Source organism: Saccopteryx leptura, chromosome 13 (genome assembly GCF_036850995.1).
Source record: "Saccopteryx leptura isolate mSacLep1 chromosome 13, mSacLep1_pri_phased_curated, whole genome shotgun sequence".
In the NCBI taxonomy this organism is placed as follows: Eukaryota; Metazoa; Chordata; class Mammalia; order Chiroptera; family Emballonuridae; genus Saccopteryx; species Saccopteryx leptura.
Window position 1 is genome coordinate 34,347,595 of NC_089515.1, and position 21,266 is coordinate 34,368,860.

Genomic DNA, 21,266 nt, shown 5'->3' on the forward strand with positions numbered 1-21,266 from the left:
AATGCTTACCACAGATAATTAAAATACAGATTGGGGCAAAGTAGGTTTACAGTTGTTTGCATGGAACATAACACAATAATAAATAAATTGCAATACAAGAATAAACTGTTCCATATACACAACTGTAAACCTACTTTTGCCCCACCCTGTAAAAAGATCACTTAAAAAAATCCGTTAGATTTATACTTTTGCTGATAATTATGGCAGAACAACTAAATGCAACTATTTATCATTTACAAATATAAACCATACTATTTCCTGTTTATCCATCAATTATGCAGTCTAATATTTCAAATGATTCCACTGCCCTGATATCTCATTACTAGCTAATCTACATAAATTCAATTTGCACATGATAGGAATGAGAATCACACAAGACACACATTACAACTTAGAAGAAAAAAATTCAAAATAAAGGAAAGAAGGAAGACAGAGAGAGAGAGAGATGAACTCCCATCACCTCCTCTTCATTCTCGTCCTCTTCTTCAAATGTATGTTTCAATACAATTTCATTCCTTTCTTCTGGAACTCTACCATTTATATACATATTCTTCCCAAATTTTACATTATTTTGCTTCTGCAGAGCAACACTGAAGGTTTTCTGCTGTTGTGCCTATTTGAAAAAAGAAAACTTCAAATTATTTCAAAATTTATTACAGTCAGCATTGGTTCAAGAATTCATTCACATTTTCTTATATGTTTAATGTTTGTAGGTGTAAAATCTGGAATAATATCCAATTTTTTATTTATGATCTATGCCCTTTCTTCTCTTCTTCTGAAACAGTTTTACAGGGGTTTATAATTTTATTTCAAAAGACCAAATCCAACATTTGACTCTATTGATCTTCCCCACTGTATTTTGTTTTCTATTATATTGATTTCTACTCTTACCATGATTATTTCCTTCGGCTTTCTTTTTTAAAAATTGTGTTTTATTGTGCTATTTATAGATCTCAACACACTTGAGATCTATACTCTTTTTGAGATCTATACTCTTAATGTAACAACATATGTTACACTCTTAATAACATATACTATAACATCATTGATATATTAATAATATAATGCATTATTTATTGTTAACTATAAGTACAATGGGCGTTCCAGCTTTGGGTGGGCCTGTAGCAGAGCAACCAAACGGTGCTGATTGGCCTACCATGAAAGCTGGACCACCCACTAGTGGGCAGGAGGGACCAGGTTGACCAGCACTGCAAAAGTGGGTGGTTTTTATAAAAGGTTCGCCATCAGGGCTCTTCACCTTGGTTAACTGAAACATTATGACTGCTGATTAGTAACACCCCGTTCCACCATCCTTCCAGCCCCTGGCAACCACCATCCTACTCTGATTTTATTATGAATTTACTATTTTAGATTACTTTCCTTCTTATAGGCTGGATAGTATTCCACTGTATGTACATACCATATTTTCTTAATCCATTCATCTGTCAATAGACATTTATGTTGTTTCCACATCTTGGAAACTGTGATTAATACTTCAATGAGTATAAAAGTGATAATATTGCTTTGATCTTCTGATTTAAATTCTTTTGGATATATACCAAAAGGGGAATTGCTGGATCATATGATAGTTCTATTTTTAGCTTTTGAAAGAACATCCACACTCTTCAATAGCGGCTATACCACTTTGCATTTCTATTCACAATGTGCAAGGGTTCCAAATTCTTCACATTCTTTTCTTTTTCACTAAAAAAATTTTTTAATTGAATTTATTAAAGTGGCGTTGGTTAATAAAATGATGTTTCAAGTGTACAATTCTAAAATACGTCATTTGTATATCGTATTGTGTTCACCATCCAAAGTCAAGTCTCTGTCATCATTTATACCTTTTACCCCCTTCTACCTCCCCACCCCCTTTCCCTCTTATAATCACCATACTGTTGTCTGTGTCTATGAGTCTTGTTTTTTGTTTAATCCCTTCACCTTTTTCACCCAGATCTCAAAACCACCTCCCCTCTGATAGCTGTCAGTCTGTTTTCTGTATCTGTGAGTCTGTTTCTATTTTGTTTATTTTACTCAATAGATTCCACATATAAGTGAAATCATATGGTACTTGTCTTTCTCTGACTGGCTTATTTCACTTTATATAATATTCTCCAGGTCCATTCTTGCTGTCCAAAAGTTAAGGTTTCCTTTTCATTTATGGCTGAGGAGTATTTCATGGTATAAGTGCACCACACCTTTTTTATCCCCTTCCCTATTGGTGGGCACTGGGGCTGCTTCCAAATCTTGGATATTGTAAATAATGCTGCAATAAACATAGGGGTGGCTATATTCTTTCAATATTAGTGTTTGGGATTTTCATATTCCCAGAAATAAGATTACTGGGTCATAAGGCATTTCCATTTTTTATTTTATTTTTTTAGATGAGAGGACGGGCGATAGTAAAGCAGACTCCTGCATGTACCCCGACCAGGACCCACCCAGCAACCCCCGCTAAGGCTGATGCTCAAGTATCAAGCTATTTTTAAATCATGGCTGATGCGCTGCAACACAGCTATCCTTAGCGCCAGCGGCTACAATCAACCAATCGAACCATTGTCTGTGAGAGGGGAAGAGGGAGAGAGAGGTGAGAGGAAAGGTGGAGAAGCAGATGGTCACTTCTCCTGTGTGCCCTGACCAGGAATGAAACCTGGGACGTCCATACACCGGGACAACGCTCTATCCACTGAGCCACTGGCCAGGGCCCATTTTTAATTTTTTTTTTAATTTTATTTATTTATTCATTTTAGAGAGGAGAGGGAGAGACAGAGAGAGAGAGAGAGAGAGAGAGACAGAGACAGAGACAGAGACAGAGAGAGAGACAGAGAGGAGAGACAGAGAGAGGGGGGGAGGAGCTGGAAGCATCAACTCCCATATGTGCCTTGACCAGGCAAGCCCAGGGTTTCGAACCAGCGACCTCAGCATTTCCAGGTCGACGCTTTATCCACTGCGCCCGCCACCACAGGTCAGGCCCCATTTTTAATTTTTTGAGGAAACCCCATACTGTTTCCCACACTGGCTACAACAATCTGCATTCCCACCAACAGTGCATAAGGGTTCCCTTTTTTTCACATCCTCGTCAACACTTGTTTACTGATTTGATGGTAGCTACTCTGACAAGTATGAGGTGATACCTCATTGTGATTTTTTTTAGCGAGAGAGAGAGATAGAGGGACAGATAGGGACAGACAGACAGGAAGGGAGAAAGATGAGAAGCATTAACTGGTAGTTGCAGCACTTTAGTTGTTTAGGATTACTTCCTCATATGTGCCTTGACCAGGGACTCCAGCTGAGCTAGTGACCCCTTGCTCAAGCCAGTGATCTTGGGCTCAAGCCAGTGACCACGGGATCATATCTATCATCTCAGGCTCAAGCTGACAACCCCACGCTCAAGCTGGATGAGCCCGCACTCAAGCCAACCACCTCAGGGTATTGAACCTGGGCCCTCAGTATCCCAGGTTGACGCTCTACCTACTGCACCACAACCTGGTCAGGCTCACTGTGATTTTAATTTGCACTTCTCTAATGATTACTGGTGTTAAGCAATCTTTTCATATTTCTATTGGCCAAGTGCATGTCCTCTGTAGAGAAGTCTCTATTCAGATCCCTCAACCATTTTTTAATTGGATTGTTTGGTTTTCTGGTTTTGAGTTTTATATGTTCTTTATAAATTTTGAATACTAACCCCTAATCAGATGTATTGTTGGCAAATATATTCTCCCATTCAGTGGGCTGTCTTTTCATTTTGTTGATGGTTTCCTTTGCTGTGTAAAAACTTTTTAGTTTGATACCATCCATGTTTATTTTTTGTTTCCCTTGCTGAGGCAATATATTAGAAAAAATATTGCTTAGAGAAATGAGATTTTACTGCCTATGTTTTCTTCTAAGATTTTTAAGGTATTAGTCTTACATTTAAGTCTTTAATTTATTTTGAGTTTATTCTTATGTATGGTGTAAGAAGGTGGTATACCTTCATTTTTCAGAACTTATCCAATTTTCTCAACACCATTTATTACACAGACTTTCTTTACCCTATTGTATGTTCTTACCTGCTTTGTAAATATTAATTGGCCATAAAGGCATGGGCTTACTTCTGGGCTCTCTATTCTATTCCATTGAGCTACAAGTCTGTATGCTGTTTTGATTACTATGGCCCTTTAGTATAGTTTGATATCAGATAGCATGACTTCTCCAACTTTGTTCTTTCTCAAGATTGCTGTGGCTATTCAGGGTCTTTTGTAGTTTCATATAAATTTTTGGAATATTTGTTCTAGTTTTGCGAAATACAACTTTTGTATCTTAATAAGAATTGCACTGAATCTATAGATTGCTTTGGGTACTCTGAACATTCAAATGATGTTAATTCTTCCTATCCAGGAACACAGTACATGCGTCCATTTATTTGTATCTTCTTCAATTTATTTCTTCAGTGTCTTATAATTTTCTGAGTACATGTCTTTTACATCCTTGGATAAGTTTATTCCTAGGTATTTTATTCTTTTTTGAAGCAACTGTGGATGGCATTGTTTTCTTAGTTTCCTTTTTGATAGTTCATTATTGGTATATAAAGTGTAACCAATTTCTGTATATTCATTTTGTATCACTTTAATTTACTGAATACATTTATCAGTTCTAGTAGTTTTTTTGGTGGAATCTTTAGGGTTCTCTATATACAATATCATGTCATCTGCAAATTGTGACAATTTTACTTCTTTATTTCCAAGTTGGATGCCTTTTGTTTCTTCTTGTTGTCTGATTGCTAGGGCTAGGACTTCCAGTACTATGTCAAATAAGAGTAGTAAAAGCGGAGATCCTTGTCTTGTACCTGATCTTAAGGGAAACGCTTATAGTTTTTGCCTGTTGGGTATGAGGTTGGCTGTGGGTTTGTCATAGATGGCCTTTATTACATTGAGGTATGTTCCCTCGATTCCCACTTTGCTGAGAGTATTTATTATAAGTGAGTGCTGGATTTTATCAATGCTTTTTCTTTTCTTTCTTTCTTTTTTTAATTCAGTGAGAGTAGGGGAGGCAGAGAAACAGACACTCGCATGCACCCTGACCAGGATCCATCTGGCAAGCCCACTAGGGAGCGATGTTCTGCCCATCTGGGGCATTGCTCCAGTGCTCAGAAACCGATCTCTTCTTAGCACCTGAGGCTGAGGCCATGGAGCCATCTTCAATGCCCAGAGCCAACTTGTTCCAATAGAGCCATGGCTGCAGGAGGGGAAGAGGGGGTGGGATGGGGGAAAGAAGCAGATGGGTACTTCTCCTGTGTGCCCTGACCAGGAATCAAACCCATGACATCTTCATGCCAGGCTGACGCTCTACCACTGAGCCAACCAGCCAAGGCATCAATGCTTTTACTATATCTATTGATATGATCATGAGATTTTTATCCTCCATTTTGTTTATGTGATGTATCACATTAATTGAATTGTGGATATTGTACCAACCTTGCATCCCTAGAATAAATCCCACTATCTGATAGTGGGGTATAATCTTTTTAATGTATTGCTGGATCTGGTTTACTAATATTTTGTTGAGAATTTTTACATCTATGCTCATCAGGAATACCGATCTATAATTTTCTTTCTTTGTAATGTCTTAATCTGATTTTCGAATTAGGATAATGCAGGCCTCAAAAAATTAGCTTAGGAGTTCCCTCTTGTACTTTTGGGAATAGTTTGAGAAGGACAAATGTTAGTTCTTTTTTGAATGTTTGATAAAATTCACCTATGAGCCACCTCATTCAGGACTTTGGTTTGTTGGGAGTTTTCTGATTGCTGATTAATTTTCATTAGTTGTAATCAGTATGTTCAGATTTTCTTTTTTTTTTTCTTTTAAGATTTTATTTATTCATTTTAGAGAGGAGAGAGAGAGAAGGGGGGAGGAGCAGGAAACATCAACTCCCATATGTGCCTTGACCAGGGAAGCCAGGGTTTTGAACCAGTGACCTCAGCATTCCACGTCGATGCTTTATCCACTGCGCCACCACAGGTCAGGCCAGGTTTTCTGATTCTTCCTGATTCAGTTTCAGAAGATTTTATGTTCTTAGGAATTTATCCATTTTATTCAAGTAGTTTAATTTGCCGGCATATAGCTATTCATAATATTTTCTTATAATCCTTTGTATTTCTGTGGTGTTAGTTGTTGCTTTTCTTTCATTTATGATTTATTTATTTTATTTATTTTTCTCTCTTTTTTATCTTGAGTCTGGTTAAAGGTTTGTCATTCTTGTTTATATTTTCAAAGAACCAGCTCTTGGTTTCATTAATCTTATGTATTGTTTTTTCAGACCCTATTTCATTTACTTCTGCTCTGATCTTTATTATTTCCTTTCTTCTACTCTAAACTCTCTTGTTCTTTTCTAGTTCCTTTAAGTGTAAAATTAGATTGTTTATTTGAGATTTTTCTTGTTTCTTGACATAGGCCTGTAATGCTGTTAATTTCCCTCGAAGGACTGCCTTTGCTGTGTTCCATAGGTTTTGGATTGTTGTGTTCTCATTGTCAGTTGTTTCAAGTATCTTTTGATTTCTTCCTTGATCTCTTTGTTAACCAGTTCATTGTTTAGTAACATGTTTTTTACCCCATGCCTTTGTGTTTTTCATCTTTTTTCTTGTGATTTCAATCTTAAATTTACTACAATTTGTTTTGTGTCCTAACATGTATCCTAAAATATGTTTCATGTGCTCTTGAGGAGAGTGCATATTCTGCTGCTTTGGGGTGAAATGCTCTGAAGCTATCCTTTAAATCCATCTGGTCTAGTGTGTCATTTAAGGCTGCGCTTTCCTTATTGATTTTCTGACTGGAACATGTATCCATTGATATCAGGGGGGTGTTAAAATTCTAGAATGTGACTGGGACTGTATTACTGTCAATCTTTCCCTTTATGTTCATCAAGATTTCCTTTATATATTTAGGTGCTCCTATGTTGGTTACATAAATGTTTACAATGGTTATATCCTCTGGTTGGATTGATCCCTTTATCATTATGCGGTATCCTCCTTTGTCTCTATTTTAACCTTTGTTTTAAAGTCTATTTTGTCAGATATAAATATTGCTACCCCAGCTTTTATTTATTTTCCATTTGCATGACTTCTGTTTTTCCTCCCTTTATTTTTTTAGTCTGTGTGTATCTTTCATTCTGAAATGGGTCTTTTGTAGACAACATAGAAATGGGTCTTGTTTTCTTACCCATTCAGATACTCTATGTCTTTTGATTGGAGCATTTAAGACATTTAAATTTTACTCCATCACCGTCTTCTATCTCTAGCCATTTTCTCCACATTCTTGCCAACACTGTTCTCTCTTTTCAATAATAGCCATCCTTACAGGTGTGAGGTGACAACCCACTGTGATCTTGTTTTGCATTTCCTGATGGTTAGTGATGCTGAGCATTTTCTTATATACCTTTTAATCATTTTTATGTCTTCTTTAAAAAAAAAAAAGTCTATTCAAGTCCTTAGCCAATTTTTAAATTAGGTGATTAGATTTTTCTTTTTTTTTTCTTTTTGTTGTTTTTTTTCCCTTCCTTTTTTAAATTAATTTTAATGGGGCGACATTAATAAATCAGGGTACATATGTTCAGAGAAAACATCTCCAGGTTATTTTGACATAGATTTTTAATACAGAGTTGTAAGCATTCCTTCCATATTTTGGAGATTAACCCCTAATGAGAAATAAAGGTTGCAAACATTTTCTTCCATTCTGGAGACTGTTCACTCTGCTGATTGTTTCCTTTGCTGTGCAAAAGCTTTTTAGTTTGGTATAACTTAACATGATGGCTGGGAGATTTATATATGTTGTCACAAATATCAGTAATTCATTCTTTTCATTGCTAAGTAATATTCCTTTTTATGAGTACAGCACAATTTGTCTATCCATTCTTCTTTTGATGTCCATTTGGGTTGTGCCAGTTTTTAGCCAATTGTGAACAAAGCTACTATGAACAGCATGAGGGCATGTTTTTATTTCTCATTGGTAAGAACCTAGGAAAGGAAATGTTAACTCAAAAGGTATGTATATTAACTTTATAACTGCCATATCTTTCCCCTTTGTCTTTTTATTATTAAGCTATAGGAGTTATTAATTCAAGATAATACTTTCAACTTGTTTTTTTTTTAAAAAGAGCAACTTATAACCTTAGCATAAAAGGGCTGACATTTTTCAGCTAATTTTATACCAAATGTGACTACTGGCAAATGTTAACATGATACCACATAGTTCGGGAAAACTGTCATGGAATCAGGTGGTGAGTCAAGTTAAATAAAAAATAACCAGAAATAAAAAACACTGATGAAATTCATTCTAAACAAGAAGCAGGAAAGATAAGAGGGTAAAACTAAAAAAAGCATTTTATGTAAGTAAAGAAAGTAAACTTTGGATCTATTCTATAACCTAGATTATTAAATAACATTAAAGTTCTTCTTTTTAATCTCACCTGTTTCATTGCTGTTTCACCTATTTTATCAGAATGTTTTCGAATGCTTTCCAAAAAGTCTTTGAGATCAGACATGGAGATTTCTTTAATATCCTCACGGAGTTTAGGAAGATTTTCTATCATTAGCTGACAAAACCGGTATTGACTAACCCGGGGAAAATACACATTTTCTAATTGTTCCATAGTTTTTAGAGCAGAATAATACCTGTGAGAAGTTAAAAAAAAACCCTATAAAATTCTTATTATATTAATTTTACAAGTAATTACAAATAATCAGTCCAGCACTCCCATCAAAAAGATCATAGTTACAGGTAAAACAAATATTTATTTCTATTTCCCAGCACAAATTATAAACTATATGAACAAGTTGCAAGCTGAAAATCAATGGCTTATACCAGGGGTCCCCAAACTTTTTACACAGAGATCCAGTTCACTGTCCCTCAGACCGTTGGAGGGCCGCCACATACAGTGCTCCTCTCACTGACCACCAGTGAAAGAGGTGCCCCTTCCAGAAGTGTGGCGAGGGGCTAGATAAATGGCCTCAGGGGGCCACATGCAGCCCGCAGGCCGTAGTTTGGGGACGCCTGGCTTATACTAACAAATAACTTCATTTTACTTCATCTTAATCTATAACATCACAAGCACTATCATAGTCATCACAATACCTAAACGTACAATAATTCCAAATTTTAAAATTAGAATCTTCAGTTATTTGATATGTGACTTCATAATATCTTTCCCTTCCACTCACCTTCACCATAAAAAAATACAAAGCACAGATTTAATTAATATAAAGTATCCTGTAAGGAACTTTTAACTGTTTTAGACAATTAGAAATAATATTGTCACACAAAAAAAACAAGAAACCATTGATAGAGTTCTTTTTCATTTCAACGAATATTACTGAATACTTATTACTTAGTAGGCACTGGTGACATGCTAGGTATGCAAGCAATTAGTAAAATATAGCTTGTGCCCTAGGAAAACTAACATATAATTTCATATATATACTTCAATTTTCTCTAGACTTCTATGAGGTTGATTCCTATGGCAGATATTACTATTGATCTATAGATGAAAAAACTGAAACACAGAGAAAGAGTATATAATTTGGCCAAGATAATACAATTTGAGTAAGACTCAGACTTTCTAAAATTGTAAAGTTACTATACACTCAATCACCTTTAAGGGTTCCTACCACTCTCCAGCAGTGGATCCTACTCTCAATAAACTTTGATAGTCTGCATTTGCCTGTCTTTCCAGATTTGGGGGCAGTTTTCCATATAACTTCAGTTCCTAATGGACCTAATGAAAGATTTTAAATTTTGTTTGTGGCTCTGGCCAGAGGCTCAGTGGATAGAGTATCAACCCGGCATATGGACACCCCAGGTCAATTCCTGGTCAGGGCACACAGGAGAAGTGACCATCTGCTTCTCTCCCTCTCCCTCTTCTCTCCCTCTTCCTTTCCCACAGCCAGTGGCTCAACTGGTCTGAGTGTGGCCCTGGGTACTAAAGATAGCTCAGTTGGTCTGAGTGTATCAGCCTCAGGTGCTAAAAATAGCTTGGTACTCAAGCGTCAGTCCCAGACAGGGTTATCGGCTAGATCCCAGTCAGGGTGCATGTAGGAGCCTGCCTTACTATCTCCCCTCCTTTCACAAAAAAAAAAAAAAAAATTCAGTTTGTTCACCTTTTTTTGTTATGAGGACAAAGTGATTACTTCAAAGCTTGAAGCCAGAAGTTACTTATTTAAATTTTTTTCTTTTTATACTTAACTTGTAGACTCTTTATATATTATGGTTATGAGTCCCATCAGAAAACATATTGCAAATGTTTTTTCCTAGTATATGGCTTGCCTATCAATTTTCTTAAAAGTGTGTTTTTATGAGCAAAAACTTTTAAGTCCAATTTAGCACTTCTGTATAGTATCTTTTTGTGACTCTTCTAAAAATTATCTCTGCTTACCCCAGGGCTGTGAAGATATAATCTTACTTTATTTTCTAGAAGCTCTGTTATTCTAGAGCTCAACTCTTATGTCGTCTAAAAAAACCACTTCAAATATAAAGACAAAGAGAGACTAAAAAGTAGAGGGATGGAGAAATATATACCTTGCCAACACTAATCAAAAGAAAGCTGAAATAGCTATATTAATTTCATACAAAGCAGATGTCAGAGCAAAAAACATGAGAGATTAAAACAAGCGTTGGTCAATCTCCTAGAAGACGTAACAACCCTTAATGTGTATGTGGCTAACAACACAGTATCAAAATATGTGAGGCAAATTTAATAGAACAAATTCACAATTATAGCTGGAGACTTCGGCACCCCTATAACAATAATTTACCAGTACTTGATCTGGCAGAAAGAAATTCAGTAAGGATATAATTGAATTTAACAGCATCATCAATCAACTGAATCTAATTGACATTCACAGACTACAACAAAAGCAGAATACATATTATGTTCGAGTTCACATAAAACATTCACTAATATAGACCAGATTCTGGGCCATAAAACATACCTTAACAAACTGAAAAGAATAGAAATCATATAAAGCTAACATCATACTTAAGTGGTAAAAAAAAGATGCTTTTCCCCATAAGATTAGAAACAAAACAAGGATATTCCCCCTCACAACTTATATTAAAAATCATATTGGAAGCCATAGCTAATGCAATAAGACAAGGAAATAAAAGTTATTCATATTGGGAAGAAAGAAATACAAGTGTCTGCAGATAATACAACACAACTAAGTGGAGCAACAAGTTTATGCTACTCTCTCTCTCCCTCCTTTTCTGTCTCTCAAATAAATAAATAAAAACAAAAACCATTTTGGGGATAAGTGGGGAAACCTGAATATAAATATTAGATTGTGTTATTTTAAAAAAACATATAAAATGCTCCAAACTAAATAATAGAGAATAATAAAATTTAGTTATTTAAAGAAAGAAATGTAAATACCTAAATATTCCCTTTTAAAAGAGGTAAGTTTTTGCCCTTATAAATAGAAGAGATGGTGAATGGCAAAACGGGAAGGTGATGACTGTTTTTTGCAACAAACACATAGAACTATTTTGGGATCTGTATAACATGAGCATGTACAACTTTGATATAAAAAAAGAGAATATATTAATATATACATAAATAAAAGTCTTTAAGAATAGTTTATGGCTCATGTATTTAGAAGGAAAAAAAATAAGTCTACTGATTAGTACCAACTGGTAAAGCTCAATAAAATTTAATCTGTAGCGCTATAAAGCATGACATACAAAAATCTTTGAGAATAGTTGTGTACATAATGTGTTATGATAAATATGCAGCAGATAACACATATACATTAAGCATTATACTCCACTCCTGGAAGATGTGCTTCATCCTCACTCAAGCTGCTTGCCACCCTCTGATTTCTGGTCCAGTCTATTCTTCATCATGTAGATGAAGCAGGTAAGGGTTTTTTTTCATTCACAGGTATGTTTCTGAAGTGTCAACTGACAGTTTCTGTTAACTGGGCCATATTAAAGCCTGTTGTTAATAAACTAAGAGGAAATTCTTATTTCCCTTTTTCAAGTGTGTCTCATTTATGCTGACTGTTCTATGTTCCTTTAAAATTGTTCATCTTAAAAAAATAAAAATAAAAAGCTCTTTAGGAGCTTTAAGTCACGATGGCAGAGAAGGTAAATGCAGTGCTCACTTCCTCCCATAAACACATCAAAATTACATTTGAACTATAGAACAACCATCTTTGAGAACTTCCTGATGTCGAGCTGAACAGAAGTCCTATAACTAAGGATATATAGAAGAAGCCACATGGAGACTGGCAGGGGGGTGGAGAGGCAGAATGAGCTGGTCCCAAACCCACATGTGGTGTTTAAAAATTGGCAGGGATATCTCAGTTGTGGAGCTCCCTCCTGAAGAGCCCCATACCAAGATCCTCAGCCTAGTGTTCTAGCGCCAGGAAGAGACGTCCCCCTAACTTCTGTCTGTGGAAGGCAGTGGGGACTATTGCTGAGAGGACCATGACTGAGTGAGAGGAGGGCTGCTGGAGTCCCAGGAGTTCCTCCTACAGGGGCCAGCCCACAGACTTACTCACTGATGGACTCACTGGCTCCAAGCTCCAGGAACAGGGCAGCAGCTCAAAAAGTGCCAGAGACATGTGGGGAGAAACTGAACTGTCTGGCTAGCTTCAATGCAAGAGCAGAGGGGTACATTTCTCCCAGACAGTAGTGCTTAGTTACCTTAGTAACACATAAGGGAGCTCCCATAAGACTGTCAGCTGGTTTCTCAACAAAAATTTGTAGGCCAGGAGGAACTGGCACAAAATATTCAAAGTGATGAAAAGCAAAGACCTACAACCAAGACTACTCTACCCAGCAAAGCTATTATTTAGAGTAAAAAAATAAAAATAAAAAGCTTCCCAGAGAAGAAAAAGCTAAAGAAGTTCATCACTACCAAACCAGTATTATAAGAAATGTTAAAGGGACTTCCATAAGAGGAAAAAAAGATAAAAATATAAATAATAAAATGGCAATAACTATGTAATTGATCAACAATTACTTTAAATGTAAATAGATTAAATGTTCCAATCAAAAGAAGTAGGGTAACTGAATAGACCCTTACATATGCTGCCTACAAGAGACTTACTTCAGATGAAAAGAAACACAAGCTGAAAGTAAAGGGATGAAAAAATATATAGTTCACAAAAACCAAAATAAATTTTAAAAAAAGCTAGTGTAGCAATACTTACACCAGACAAACTAGACTCTAAATCAAAGGCTATAACAAGACACAAAGAAGGACCCAATTCTACTTCCAGGTATTTATCAAAAAACCCCAAAACACTAATTCAAAAAGACATATGCATCCCTATCTTCACTGCAGCATTACTTACAATAGCTAAGATATGGAAGCAACCTGAGTGTCCATCAAAAGACAAATGGATAAAGAAGTGATACATATATACAACGGAATATTAGCCATAAAAAAACAATAAAATCTTGCCATCTGTAACAGTATGGATGGACCCAGAGGATATTATGCTAAGTGAAATAAGTCAGAAAGAGAAAGACAAGTACATACGATTTCACTTATATGTGGAATCTAAAAAATAACAAAAACAAACAAAACAGAAACAAACTTACAGAGAACATTTTAATGTTTGCCAAATGGGAGAAGGGTTAGAGGGATGGGTGAAAACGTGGAAGGGATTAAGAAGTACAGATTGGTAGTTACAGAATAATCATGGGGATGTAAAATACACCATAGGGAATACAGTCAATAATATTATAATAAATATGTGTGATGTCAGATGGTAACTAGATTTATCAGAGTGATCACTCCATTAGTTATATCAATGTCTGATCACTATGTTGCACACCTGAAACTAATATAATATTGTATATCAACTGTAATTAAAAAATGAAAAATTATTTTAAAAGATAAATGAAATTGTTCTCTAAAACACTTTAAACATTATAAACCTAATGTTTCTATGGCAATCAAAGAATTACTTTAAATTCTTTTATTTTTACTTTTCATTTGTCATTTATCCATGTGTTATAAAATAGAACATGAACTGCACTAGCCCAGATTATCAAAATATAGCTGCTCATACTTTACTTTCGGTTGTAGACCCACAAACACACTTAGCCTGTGACTATACGAATATGAATGTTGGTAAATTAATCAATATTTTTTCATTCCTGTGCAGTTGTCTATTTGAGAGCATCAATATTATCAATCTTTAATATCAAAGTAAGGATCCACAAATAAATGGCTAAGAATTGCTTTACTGAATCATCCTGATGGGCAAATTGCATGAACAAAAGCAGAATTAAAGGCAGAAAGCAAACTTCACATGATTCATTATAATTTACAATAAATTTATGCTTTCAGTAATAGAAAAAAATATTGTTATTCTAATTAGGAGAAAAATCAACTCACCTTTTTGCACTCATCTGTTCTTTTAATTTACTGTACATTTCCAGCACTGCATTAAAAAATACAAATTATTTTAGCTTTCAAAATAAAAAATAATATTCTGAGAGATGAAAATAAGAAAGGGAATAGCATATTATAAATTCATAAATTTTCTCTATACTTTGATTTAGGCTTCCATTTTCAAATAGAATTTTATACTTTGAGTGAATAAAAACATTTTAATTCCTACATATATCACACATTATATTGTATTTATTACTACATTACATATTATATGTATTACTGTATTACACTTGGAACACTTGCATATGCTGATACCTATGATTGAGATATTAACCTACTAACAAATATCCTATACAGAAACTTAGTAATATACAGTAATATCTCTTCCCTGCAGTGGATTTAGAAGTTAGGACATCAGTTATTTGGGAGAGAAGGTTTAGCAATAGTGAGATTGATTCTGATTCAATATACCAAATAAAATAACACAACTGTGTTACAGCTCACTAAATAAAATTTTACACAAAATCCACAAAAAAAGAGAAACCTCAAAAGCTTATATCAGAGAGTGAATTATAATAAAGGCATAAATAAAAATAACAAAGCATCTTCCTTTGTTTTATCACTTCTCTTAAAGGTTCAGAAATGCAATTATTCAAGTAAACTGTTATAAGCTTTAGCAAGATAACCTATTGCTACTATTCAACTTAGTAGAATGTCACAGTAGAAAGTGAGTGAGTAAATTATTATTGGCTCATCAAGCCACCTACGTTTTCTTAGACCAAAGAGAGACCTTTTTTTCTAGACTTTTCTATAATTTTATAGCTACCCTCTGGGGTCTTCAAGTTTACATAAGATATTGTTTATTTGTCTGAAAATCACAAAAACTGCAAGGGTAGCTAGAGTGAACCCACGCTAATTCTGCAGACTCTATGTGTATCATGATCATAGCCCCGATGTCATAATACAGTATTTCTTACATTTCCAGCCAAAACATTAGTGAACACATACCTGGGAAAAGAGCCTAAAACTGCTGCTACAAGTATAAATTTGCACCTGACCTGTGGTGGCGCAGTGGATAAAGCATTGACCTGGAATGCTGAGGTCACTGGTTCAAAACCCTGTGCTTGCCTGGTCACAGAACATATGGGAGTTGATGCTTCCTATTCCTCCACCCCCCCTTTTCTCTCCCACCCTCTCTACCTCATGCCTCTTTAAAATGAATAAATTAAAAAAAAATTTTTTTTAATTTGCTTTGAAGTCTCCTGTTTTATCTCAACAATTTATGTAAATTTCACATCTACCTTATATTATTTCAATATTCTTTTCATATAAAAATAATACTTTCCTCAAATATAAGCAAGTAAAACTAATGCACCAGAAACATATATCATTTAGCCTGTGACTTTTTTTTTTTAATCCATTTTTAGAGAGGAGAGAGAGAGGTAGAGAGAGAGACAGAGAGAGAGAAGGGGGGAGGAGCTGGAAGCATCAACTCCCATATGTGCCTTGACCAGGCAAGCCCAGGGTTTCGAACCGGCGACCTCAGCGTTTCCAGGTCGACGCTTTATCCACTGCGCCACCACAGGTCAGGCCTAGCCTGTGACTTTTTTCTTTTTCTTCTTTTTTTATTAAGTGAGAGAAGGGGAGGTGGAGAGGCAGAGAGACAGACTCCCATATGCACCCATCCAGACTGGAATCCACCTGGCAAGCCCCCTACCAGGGCAATGCTCTGCCCATCTGGGGCTGTTGCTCCACTGCTTGGAAACCAAGCTATTTTAGTGCCTGAGGTGAGGCCATGGAGCCATTCTCAGTGCCCGGGGCCAACATGTTCCAAGCAAGCCATGGCTGCAGGAGGGGAACAGAAAGATAGAGAGAGAGAAGAACGAGGGAGAGGGGTGGAGAAGCAGAGGGTCAATTCTCTGTGTGCCCTGACCTGGAATCAAACTTGGGACTTTCACACACTGGGACTATGCTCTACCACTGAGCCAACCGGCCAGGGCGTAGACTGTGACTTCTTATATCATCTCATACTTCTCCTAATCTAAGGAGGAGTTAAGCAATTATAGAGTAATTGATAGCTTGTTTATCCAGATAGATTATAGGATCCTTCAGAGCTGGGATTATGTCATTTTCAACTTTGTATTGCCCATATCTACCATAATTCCTGATACAAACAAGTATTTGTAAGAGGATAATTAGGATAGACGGAGGAAAGGAAGGCGTTCTAGACATGACTATTAGGAATACAATGTTGACATGAACTCAGATTTCCTCTGCAGCACTGAAAGCAAAGACAGTAGCAGTAACAAAAACCTAACCTCTACTTGCCTGTTTCAAATAGCCACTAGGTGAATAACCTGAATTCAATTCTTTCACATTCCATCATTACTGTTTTTTAGGCTTCTCATCATTCAGGGACAAAGCATTCAAACTTAGAGACTGCCTTCACTGTTTTGTCAGTGTATATGATGGTGGCAAAGAGTTATTACTAAACATTACTATAAAGGAAGTAGGTTTCTTAATCCTGCAACCTAACATAATGAGCAGACATTTTATTTACTCAAAGTGAATGTGCAAATATCCCTGGGTATATCTGAGAGTTAAATGAGTCAAGTTTCAGTGATTCTATTAAAAACAATTAAATAAAATAAGCTATTCTTTCAAATCAGAAAACAATAAATTTTTAGATAATAAGATCTGCTAACAATTTTAACATAATTTATATTCTAAAGCTAACTTTACACTGTATAAGGTAGCACAAAAGTAAGTTTACAGTTGTGAGAATGCAAAACACAGTTTATTTATTTATCTGGTATTATTATTTAATAAGTGTATTCTTTTCCATACGAACTAATACAAGAATAAATTGTGTTTCGTGTACTCACAACTGTAAACCTACTTTTGCCCCACCCTGTATAACTGTTATATAGAGAAAGCATCGCATTCTATTCTCCTGAATATGAGGTTCCAGTTCCTTCCTGAAAAAAAAAGTTTAAAAATGGGACACTGAGTTGGATTTAGTTTACTATAGTAAGAGAAAGATGACATACACCAGCTTCCTTTTGTTTGAAAAGGATACATCCAGGTAAAGAAAATACTGGTTAGGTTCTTCAGAATTTATTGATGTCCCAGTAATATCTGAGCCCTAACAGAGAGTCCAGAAACTCAGAAACCTACAGTCAGTCTTTCCAAAATATAGGTGGGAAGACAAGAATGAAGAAGGGGAAAGACCTAGCACTCTGGGATGTTTTCTTAACTTATCAGCAAAATGAGATTGTGAGCAGAGTAAAACCAACCTGCCTAAGTATCAAACAGAAAACTACAGGTAAAAATTTAGGCAAATTTGGACAAGGCAAAAAATGTAATCTAAAAATCACTCTCCCCATGAGAAGGTTGAGGAGGGGGTGATCATGGACAAAGGACAAACTAAACAAAAAGGAAACAGAAAGGTAGAAATTGTTCCAGGAGACTGACATGACGGATCATCAAATGGGACTTTATAATCTGGGAAAACCATGAACATTCAGAGAATCAAGTGGATAAGAAAGATAGCTATAGGCTTTTGGGGAGCAATCACTAAATACCTGCAATTCCCAGAATGAATAATGACAATATGCTATAATTAAATTATCATTTTACCAAGCCAAATGTTACAGGACAGACAAATTTAACTCACCTGGAAGGCACAACTGCAACTTTTCTACTACAGTTGTAATATTCCTCTGTTGAATTCTACATCGAATAATATCTTCTGTTTGAATTATCACCTCAGATAAAAAGAAATGTTCATATTTTTAAACAAGCAGTTAAATCACATCCACATATTGGTACACACAAAAAATGTATCATTTTCTCACCTCTTTTCCAGCCTCTTGAAATCTTTGGTTGGTATCAGTCACTTGCACCTTAAAAATAATTTCACCTTAGTTAGACAAATATGCGTAAAACTGACTTGATGTAACTGTTCACCCTTGTAATCAGATCATGCTTCATGAGAAAGTCAGAACAAAGAAATGCAAATTAAAATTAACTCTACAGCTTGAACTTGAACTTTTGATTGAAAAGGGCTTTTAACTTCAATTACTTATGACAGTTCTTTTTAACAGATTCTGTGGCAAACTTCTCAAATTTACTCAAGATTTTTGAACTTTACTTGCTTCTCTAAGTCTGTCAAACAATTCAAATCACTGACCCAATTGACCACTGGTCCCTTTTTGATAACTTCAATGAGGTCTATGTGCCATTCATTGTCTATAGGAAATGGTGACTGCATTTTACGGTAATTAAGCATTCATACTTTGCTGAATGCAAACACTGGGTGGCTGATTAACATCAAACACAGAAATCTCAATCCACAGCAACATTTTAATGCTGCAGGTGCAGGCAAAGCTCAACCTCAAATTTTCCCACATATTAAGTGACTCATTAGGTCATCATAGTAAGGAAGCACATTCTGGTTTATTAAAAATCTCATTAATTTTTCAACAAAGATGCTCAGTGACCTCATTGATGCTGTATTTGGTCTCTTGTTGTCTGAACATCCTTTATACAATGGTTTTCTAATCATAACCTTTGGTAAACCAGGGTCATTCTGTCTGCTAAGCTCTCCAAATGTAAAGAAAGATAAACAGAACAATTCTTATAATTAAATATTTTGTATTCTGACTGAACCAGGTCTCATTTAATAAATAAGGTTATTCCTATATGGCAGAAAAGGCAGACCAACTTTCTTTAATAAAATTACACATTGCTAATAAACTAGAAAAAAAAGTTTCAATATTAAATAACTTTGGGATATATTGTATATAGCAGTTCTTAAAGGTTTTATATTTGTACTAATTGTCATTTTAAAAATTCTAAAACTTCCCATAAGGGCTTTCATTGTATTAAGTTTTTTATAGTTCATTTTCTTGCATGGAACGATATCTTGTTAAGTCAATGCATTACTTGCTTTACCAAAAAAGGGATTACTCCTGTCATTAGCATGACAACTGTGTTAAGCATAAAGAGCATTCCCAAATACATACACTAATTAACTTGTTGAAAGCAGTGCATTTAATAATGATTTGTACATATGCACTAATACTTGAATAATTTAATGACAGCAAAGATAAATAGAATTTTAACATATTTCTTACCTTCAGTTTTTCTGCATTGGTTCTTACTTTAAGGAGTTCTGTAATAGCATCTACAAAACCCTGATGATGAAAATTACACATCTTTTCAATTTCCTTGTCATGATTACGGATACAAGCATCTAACTTTTCCATAAACTTCTTATGTGCATTTGGTTGGTCATCATAAACAGACCTGTATGTATATAAAAAGAAAGCTTAACATTAATTTCCTAATTCACCAGAATTCATTCTTTAAGCTTGACATTTGCAACAGCTATCTTTTTTTTTTTCCTGAAGTTAGAAGTGGGGAGGCAGTCAGACAGACTCTTCCAGGCATGCCCACCAGGGGGTGATGTTCAGTCCCTCTGGGGTGTTGCTCCGCTGCAATCGGAGCCATTCTAGCACCTGAGGTGGAGGTCATGGAGCCATTCTCAGCGCACAGGCCAACTTTGCTCCAATAGAGCCTTGGATGCAGGAGGGGAAGAGACAGACAGAGAGAAAGGAGAGGGGAAGGGTGAAGAAGCAGATGGGCGCTTCTCGTGTGTGCCCTGGCCGGGAATCAAACCTGGGACTTCCACAGGCCAGGCTGACACTCTACCGCTGAGCCAACCAGCCAGGGCCTGCAACAGCTATCTTAACATTAAATTTCTCAACAGATAAACTAGGTTAATAGTACTGCCACCAGTAGAAATAATTTGAGTGAAAAATATTTAATGGCTTTTTGAACATGTTGATATTGAAAGAGCCTCAAGCTGTATCACTAGGTATCTAGAAATAAAAATTCCAAGGCTTAAGAAAGGAATCTTAACATACTAATGCTCAAAAAAGAATCACTGAGTGAATGGTTAAGGAATGAATGAACAAGCTCATTTCTACAGCATTTACTATGTGTCATGACATATTCTAAGTACTTTATATAGTGACCCTTTAATCCTCACAACAAGCTTATAATGTGGATATTATTACCCTTGCTTTACATATACATGACAGATTATATAACTGCCACATATTCCACAACTAGTAAGTGACAGCTGGGATATGAATCCTGGTATTCTGGCTCCAAGAGTTCATATTCTCAAGTACATGGCCATATTGCAGTCACTACAAATGTTCTCTAAATATGGCATACATTCCTACTGTTATCTAAGCTCATGCTGTCTCCACATACTGGGCATCCCTCCACCCCACCATGCAAGAAAGAATTAACCTTGCCCAAAGAAAGGTTTGGCCTTGGCCCAGATCCTAGGAGGTAAGCCGTTGGAATGTTATGATGGATAGATGTCTTTGTTTCCTTGGGAACCTTGAGCAATACCCAAAAGTCTATGTTAACAATGTGATTTACAGTGAGTGGGCATCTTGGGCCACGTCTGTGTGACCAACCCCAGTAAAAGTCCTGGACACTATGGCTGGAGAAAGCGTTCCTGGTCAGCAACACTCCACAAGCATTGCCACACATCATTGCTGGGAGATGTAAGTGCTGCCCGACTACTCCCCTGGGAATAAACAATGGGAAGGTCTTGTCTGGAACTCTCCTAGACCCTGCCTAGACCCTGCCTTGTAAGGCTTTTCCTGTTGTGCTTTTTAATCTGTATTCTTTTGCTGTTAACAAACAGCAAGTATAACAGCTTTGCTCAATTCTGTGAGTCCTCCTAATGAATTACTGAACCTAAGGGCACCCTTCCCAAAATGAACCCCTCCATCTGTTGCCATTATTAGAGGTTTAATTCAAGTCCTATCTCCTCCAACAGGCCTTTGTCAATCATTTCCATGCC

At 35.9% G+C, this 21,266-nt stretch overlaps 1 protein-coding gene across 2 annotated transcripts in view; it reads right to left on the reverse strand.

The window, feature by feature from the left end:
• The window catches only part of EXOC6 (exocyst complex component 6), a 182,964-nt gene that overhangs the window by 119,613 nt on the left and 42,085 nt on the right, over window positions 1-21,266 (reverse strand). For both annotated transcript variants that reach the window (XM_066355669.1, XM_066355668.1), the window contains exons 2-7: window positions 19,516-19,687; window positions 18,235-18,282; window positions 18,054-18,144; window positions 14,378-14,423; window positions 8,441-8,645; window positions 461-613 (exon numbers count right to left, since the gene is read on the reverse strand). In XM_066355669.1, coding sequence (XP_066211766.1) covers window positions 461-613; window positions 8,441-8,645; window positions 14,378-14,423; window positions 18,054-18,144; window positions 18,235-18,282; window positions 19,516-19,687 — 715 coding nt within the window. The remainder of the gene's footprint in view (window positions 1-460; window positions 614-8,440; window positions 8,646-14,377; window positions 14,424-18,053; window positions 18,145-18,234; window positions 18,283-19,515; window positions 19,688-21,266) is intronic.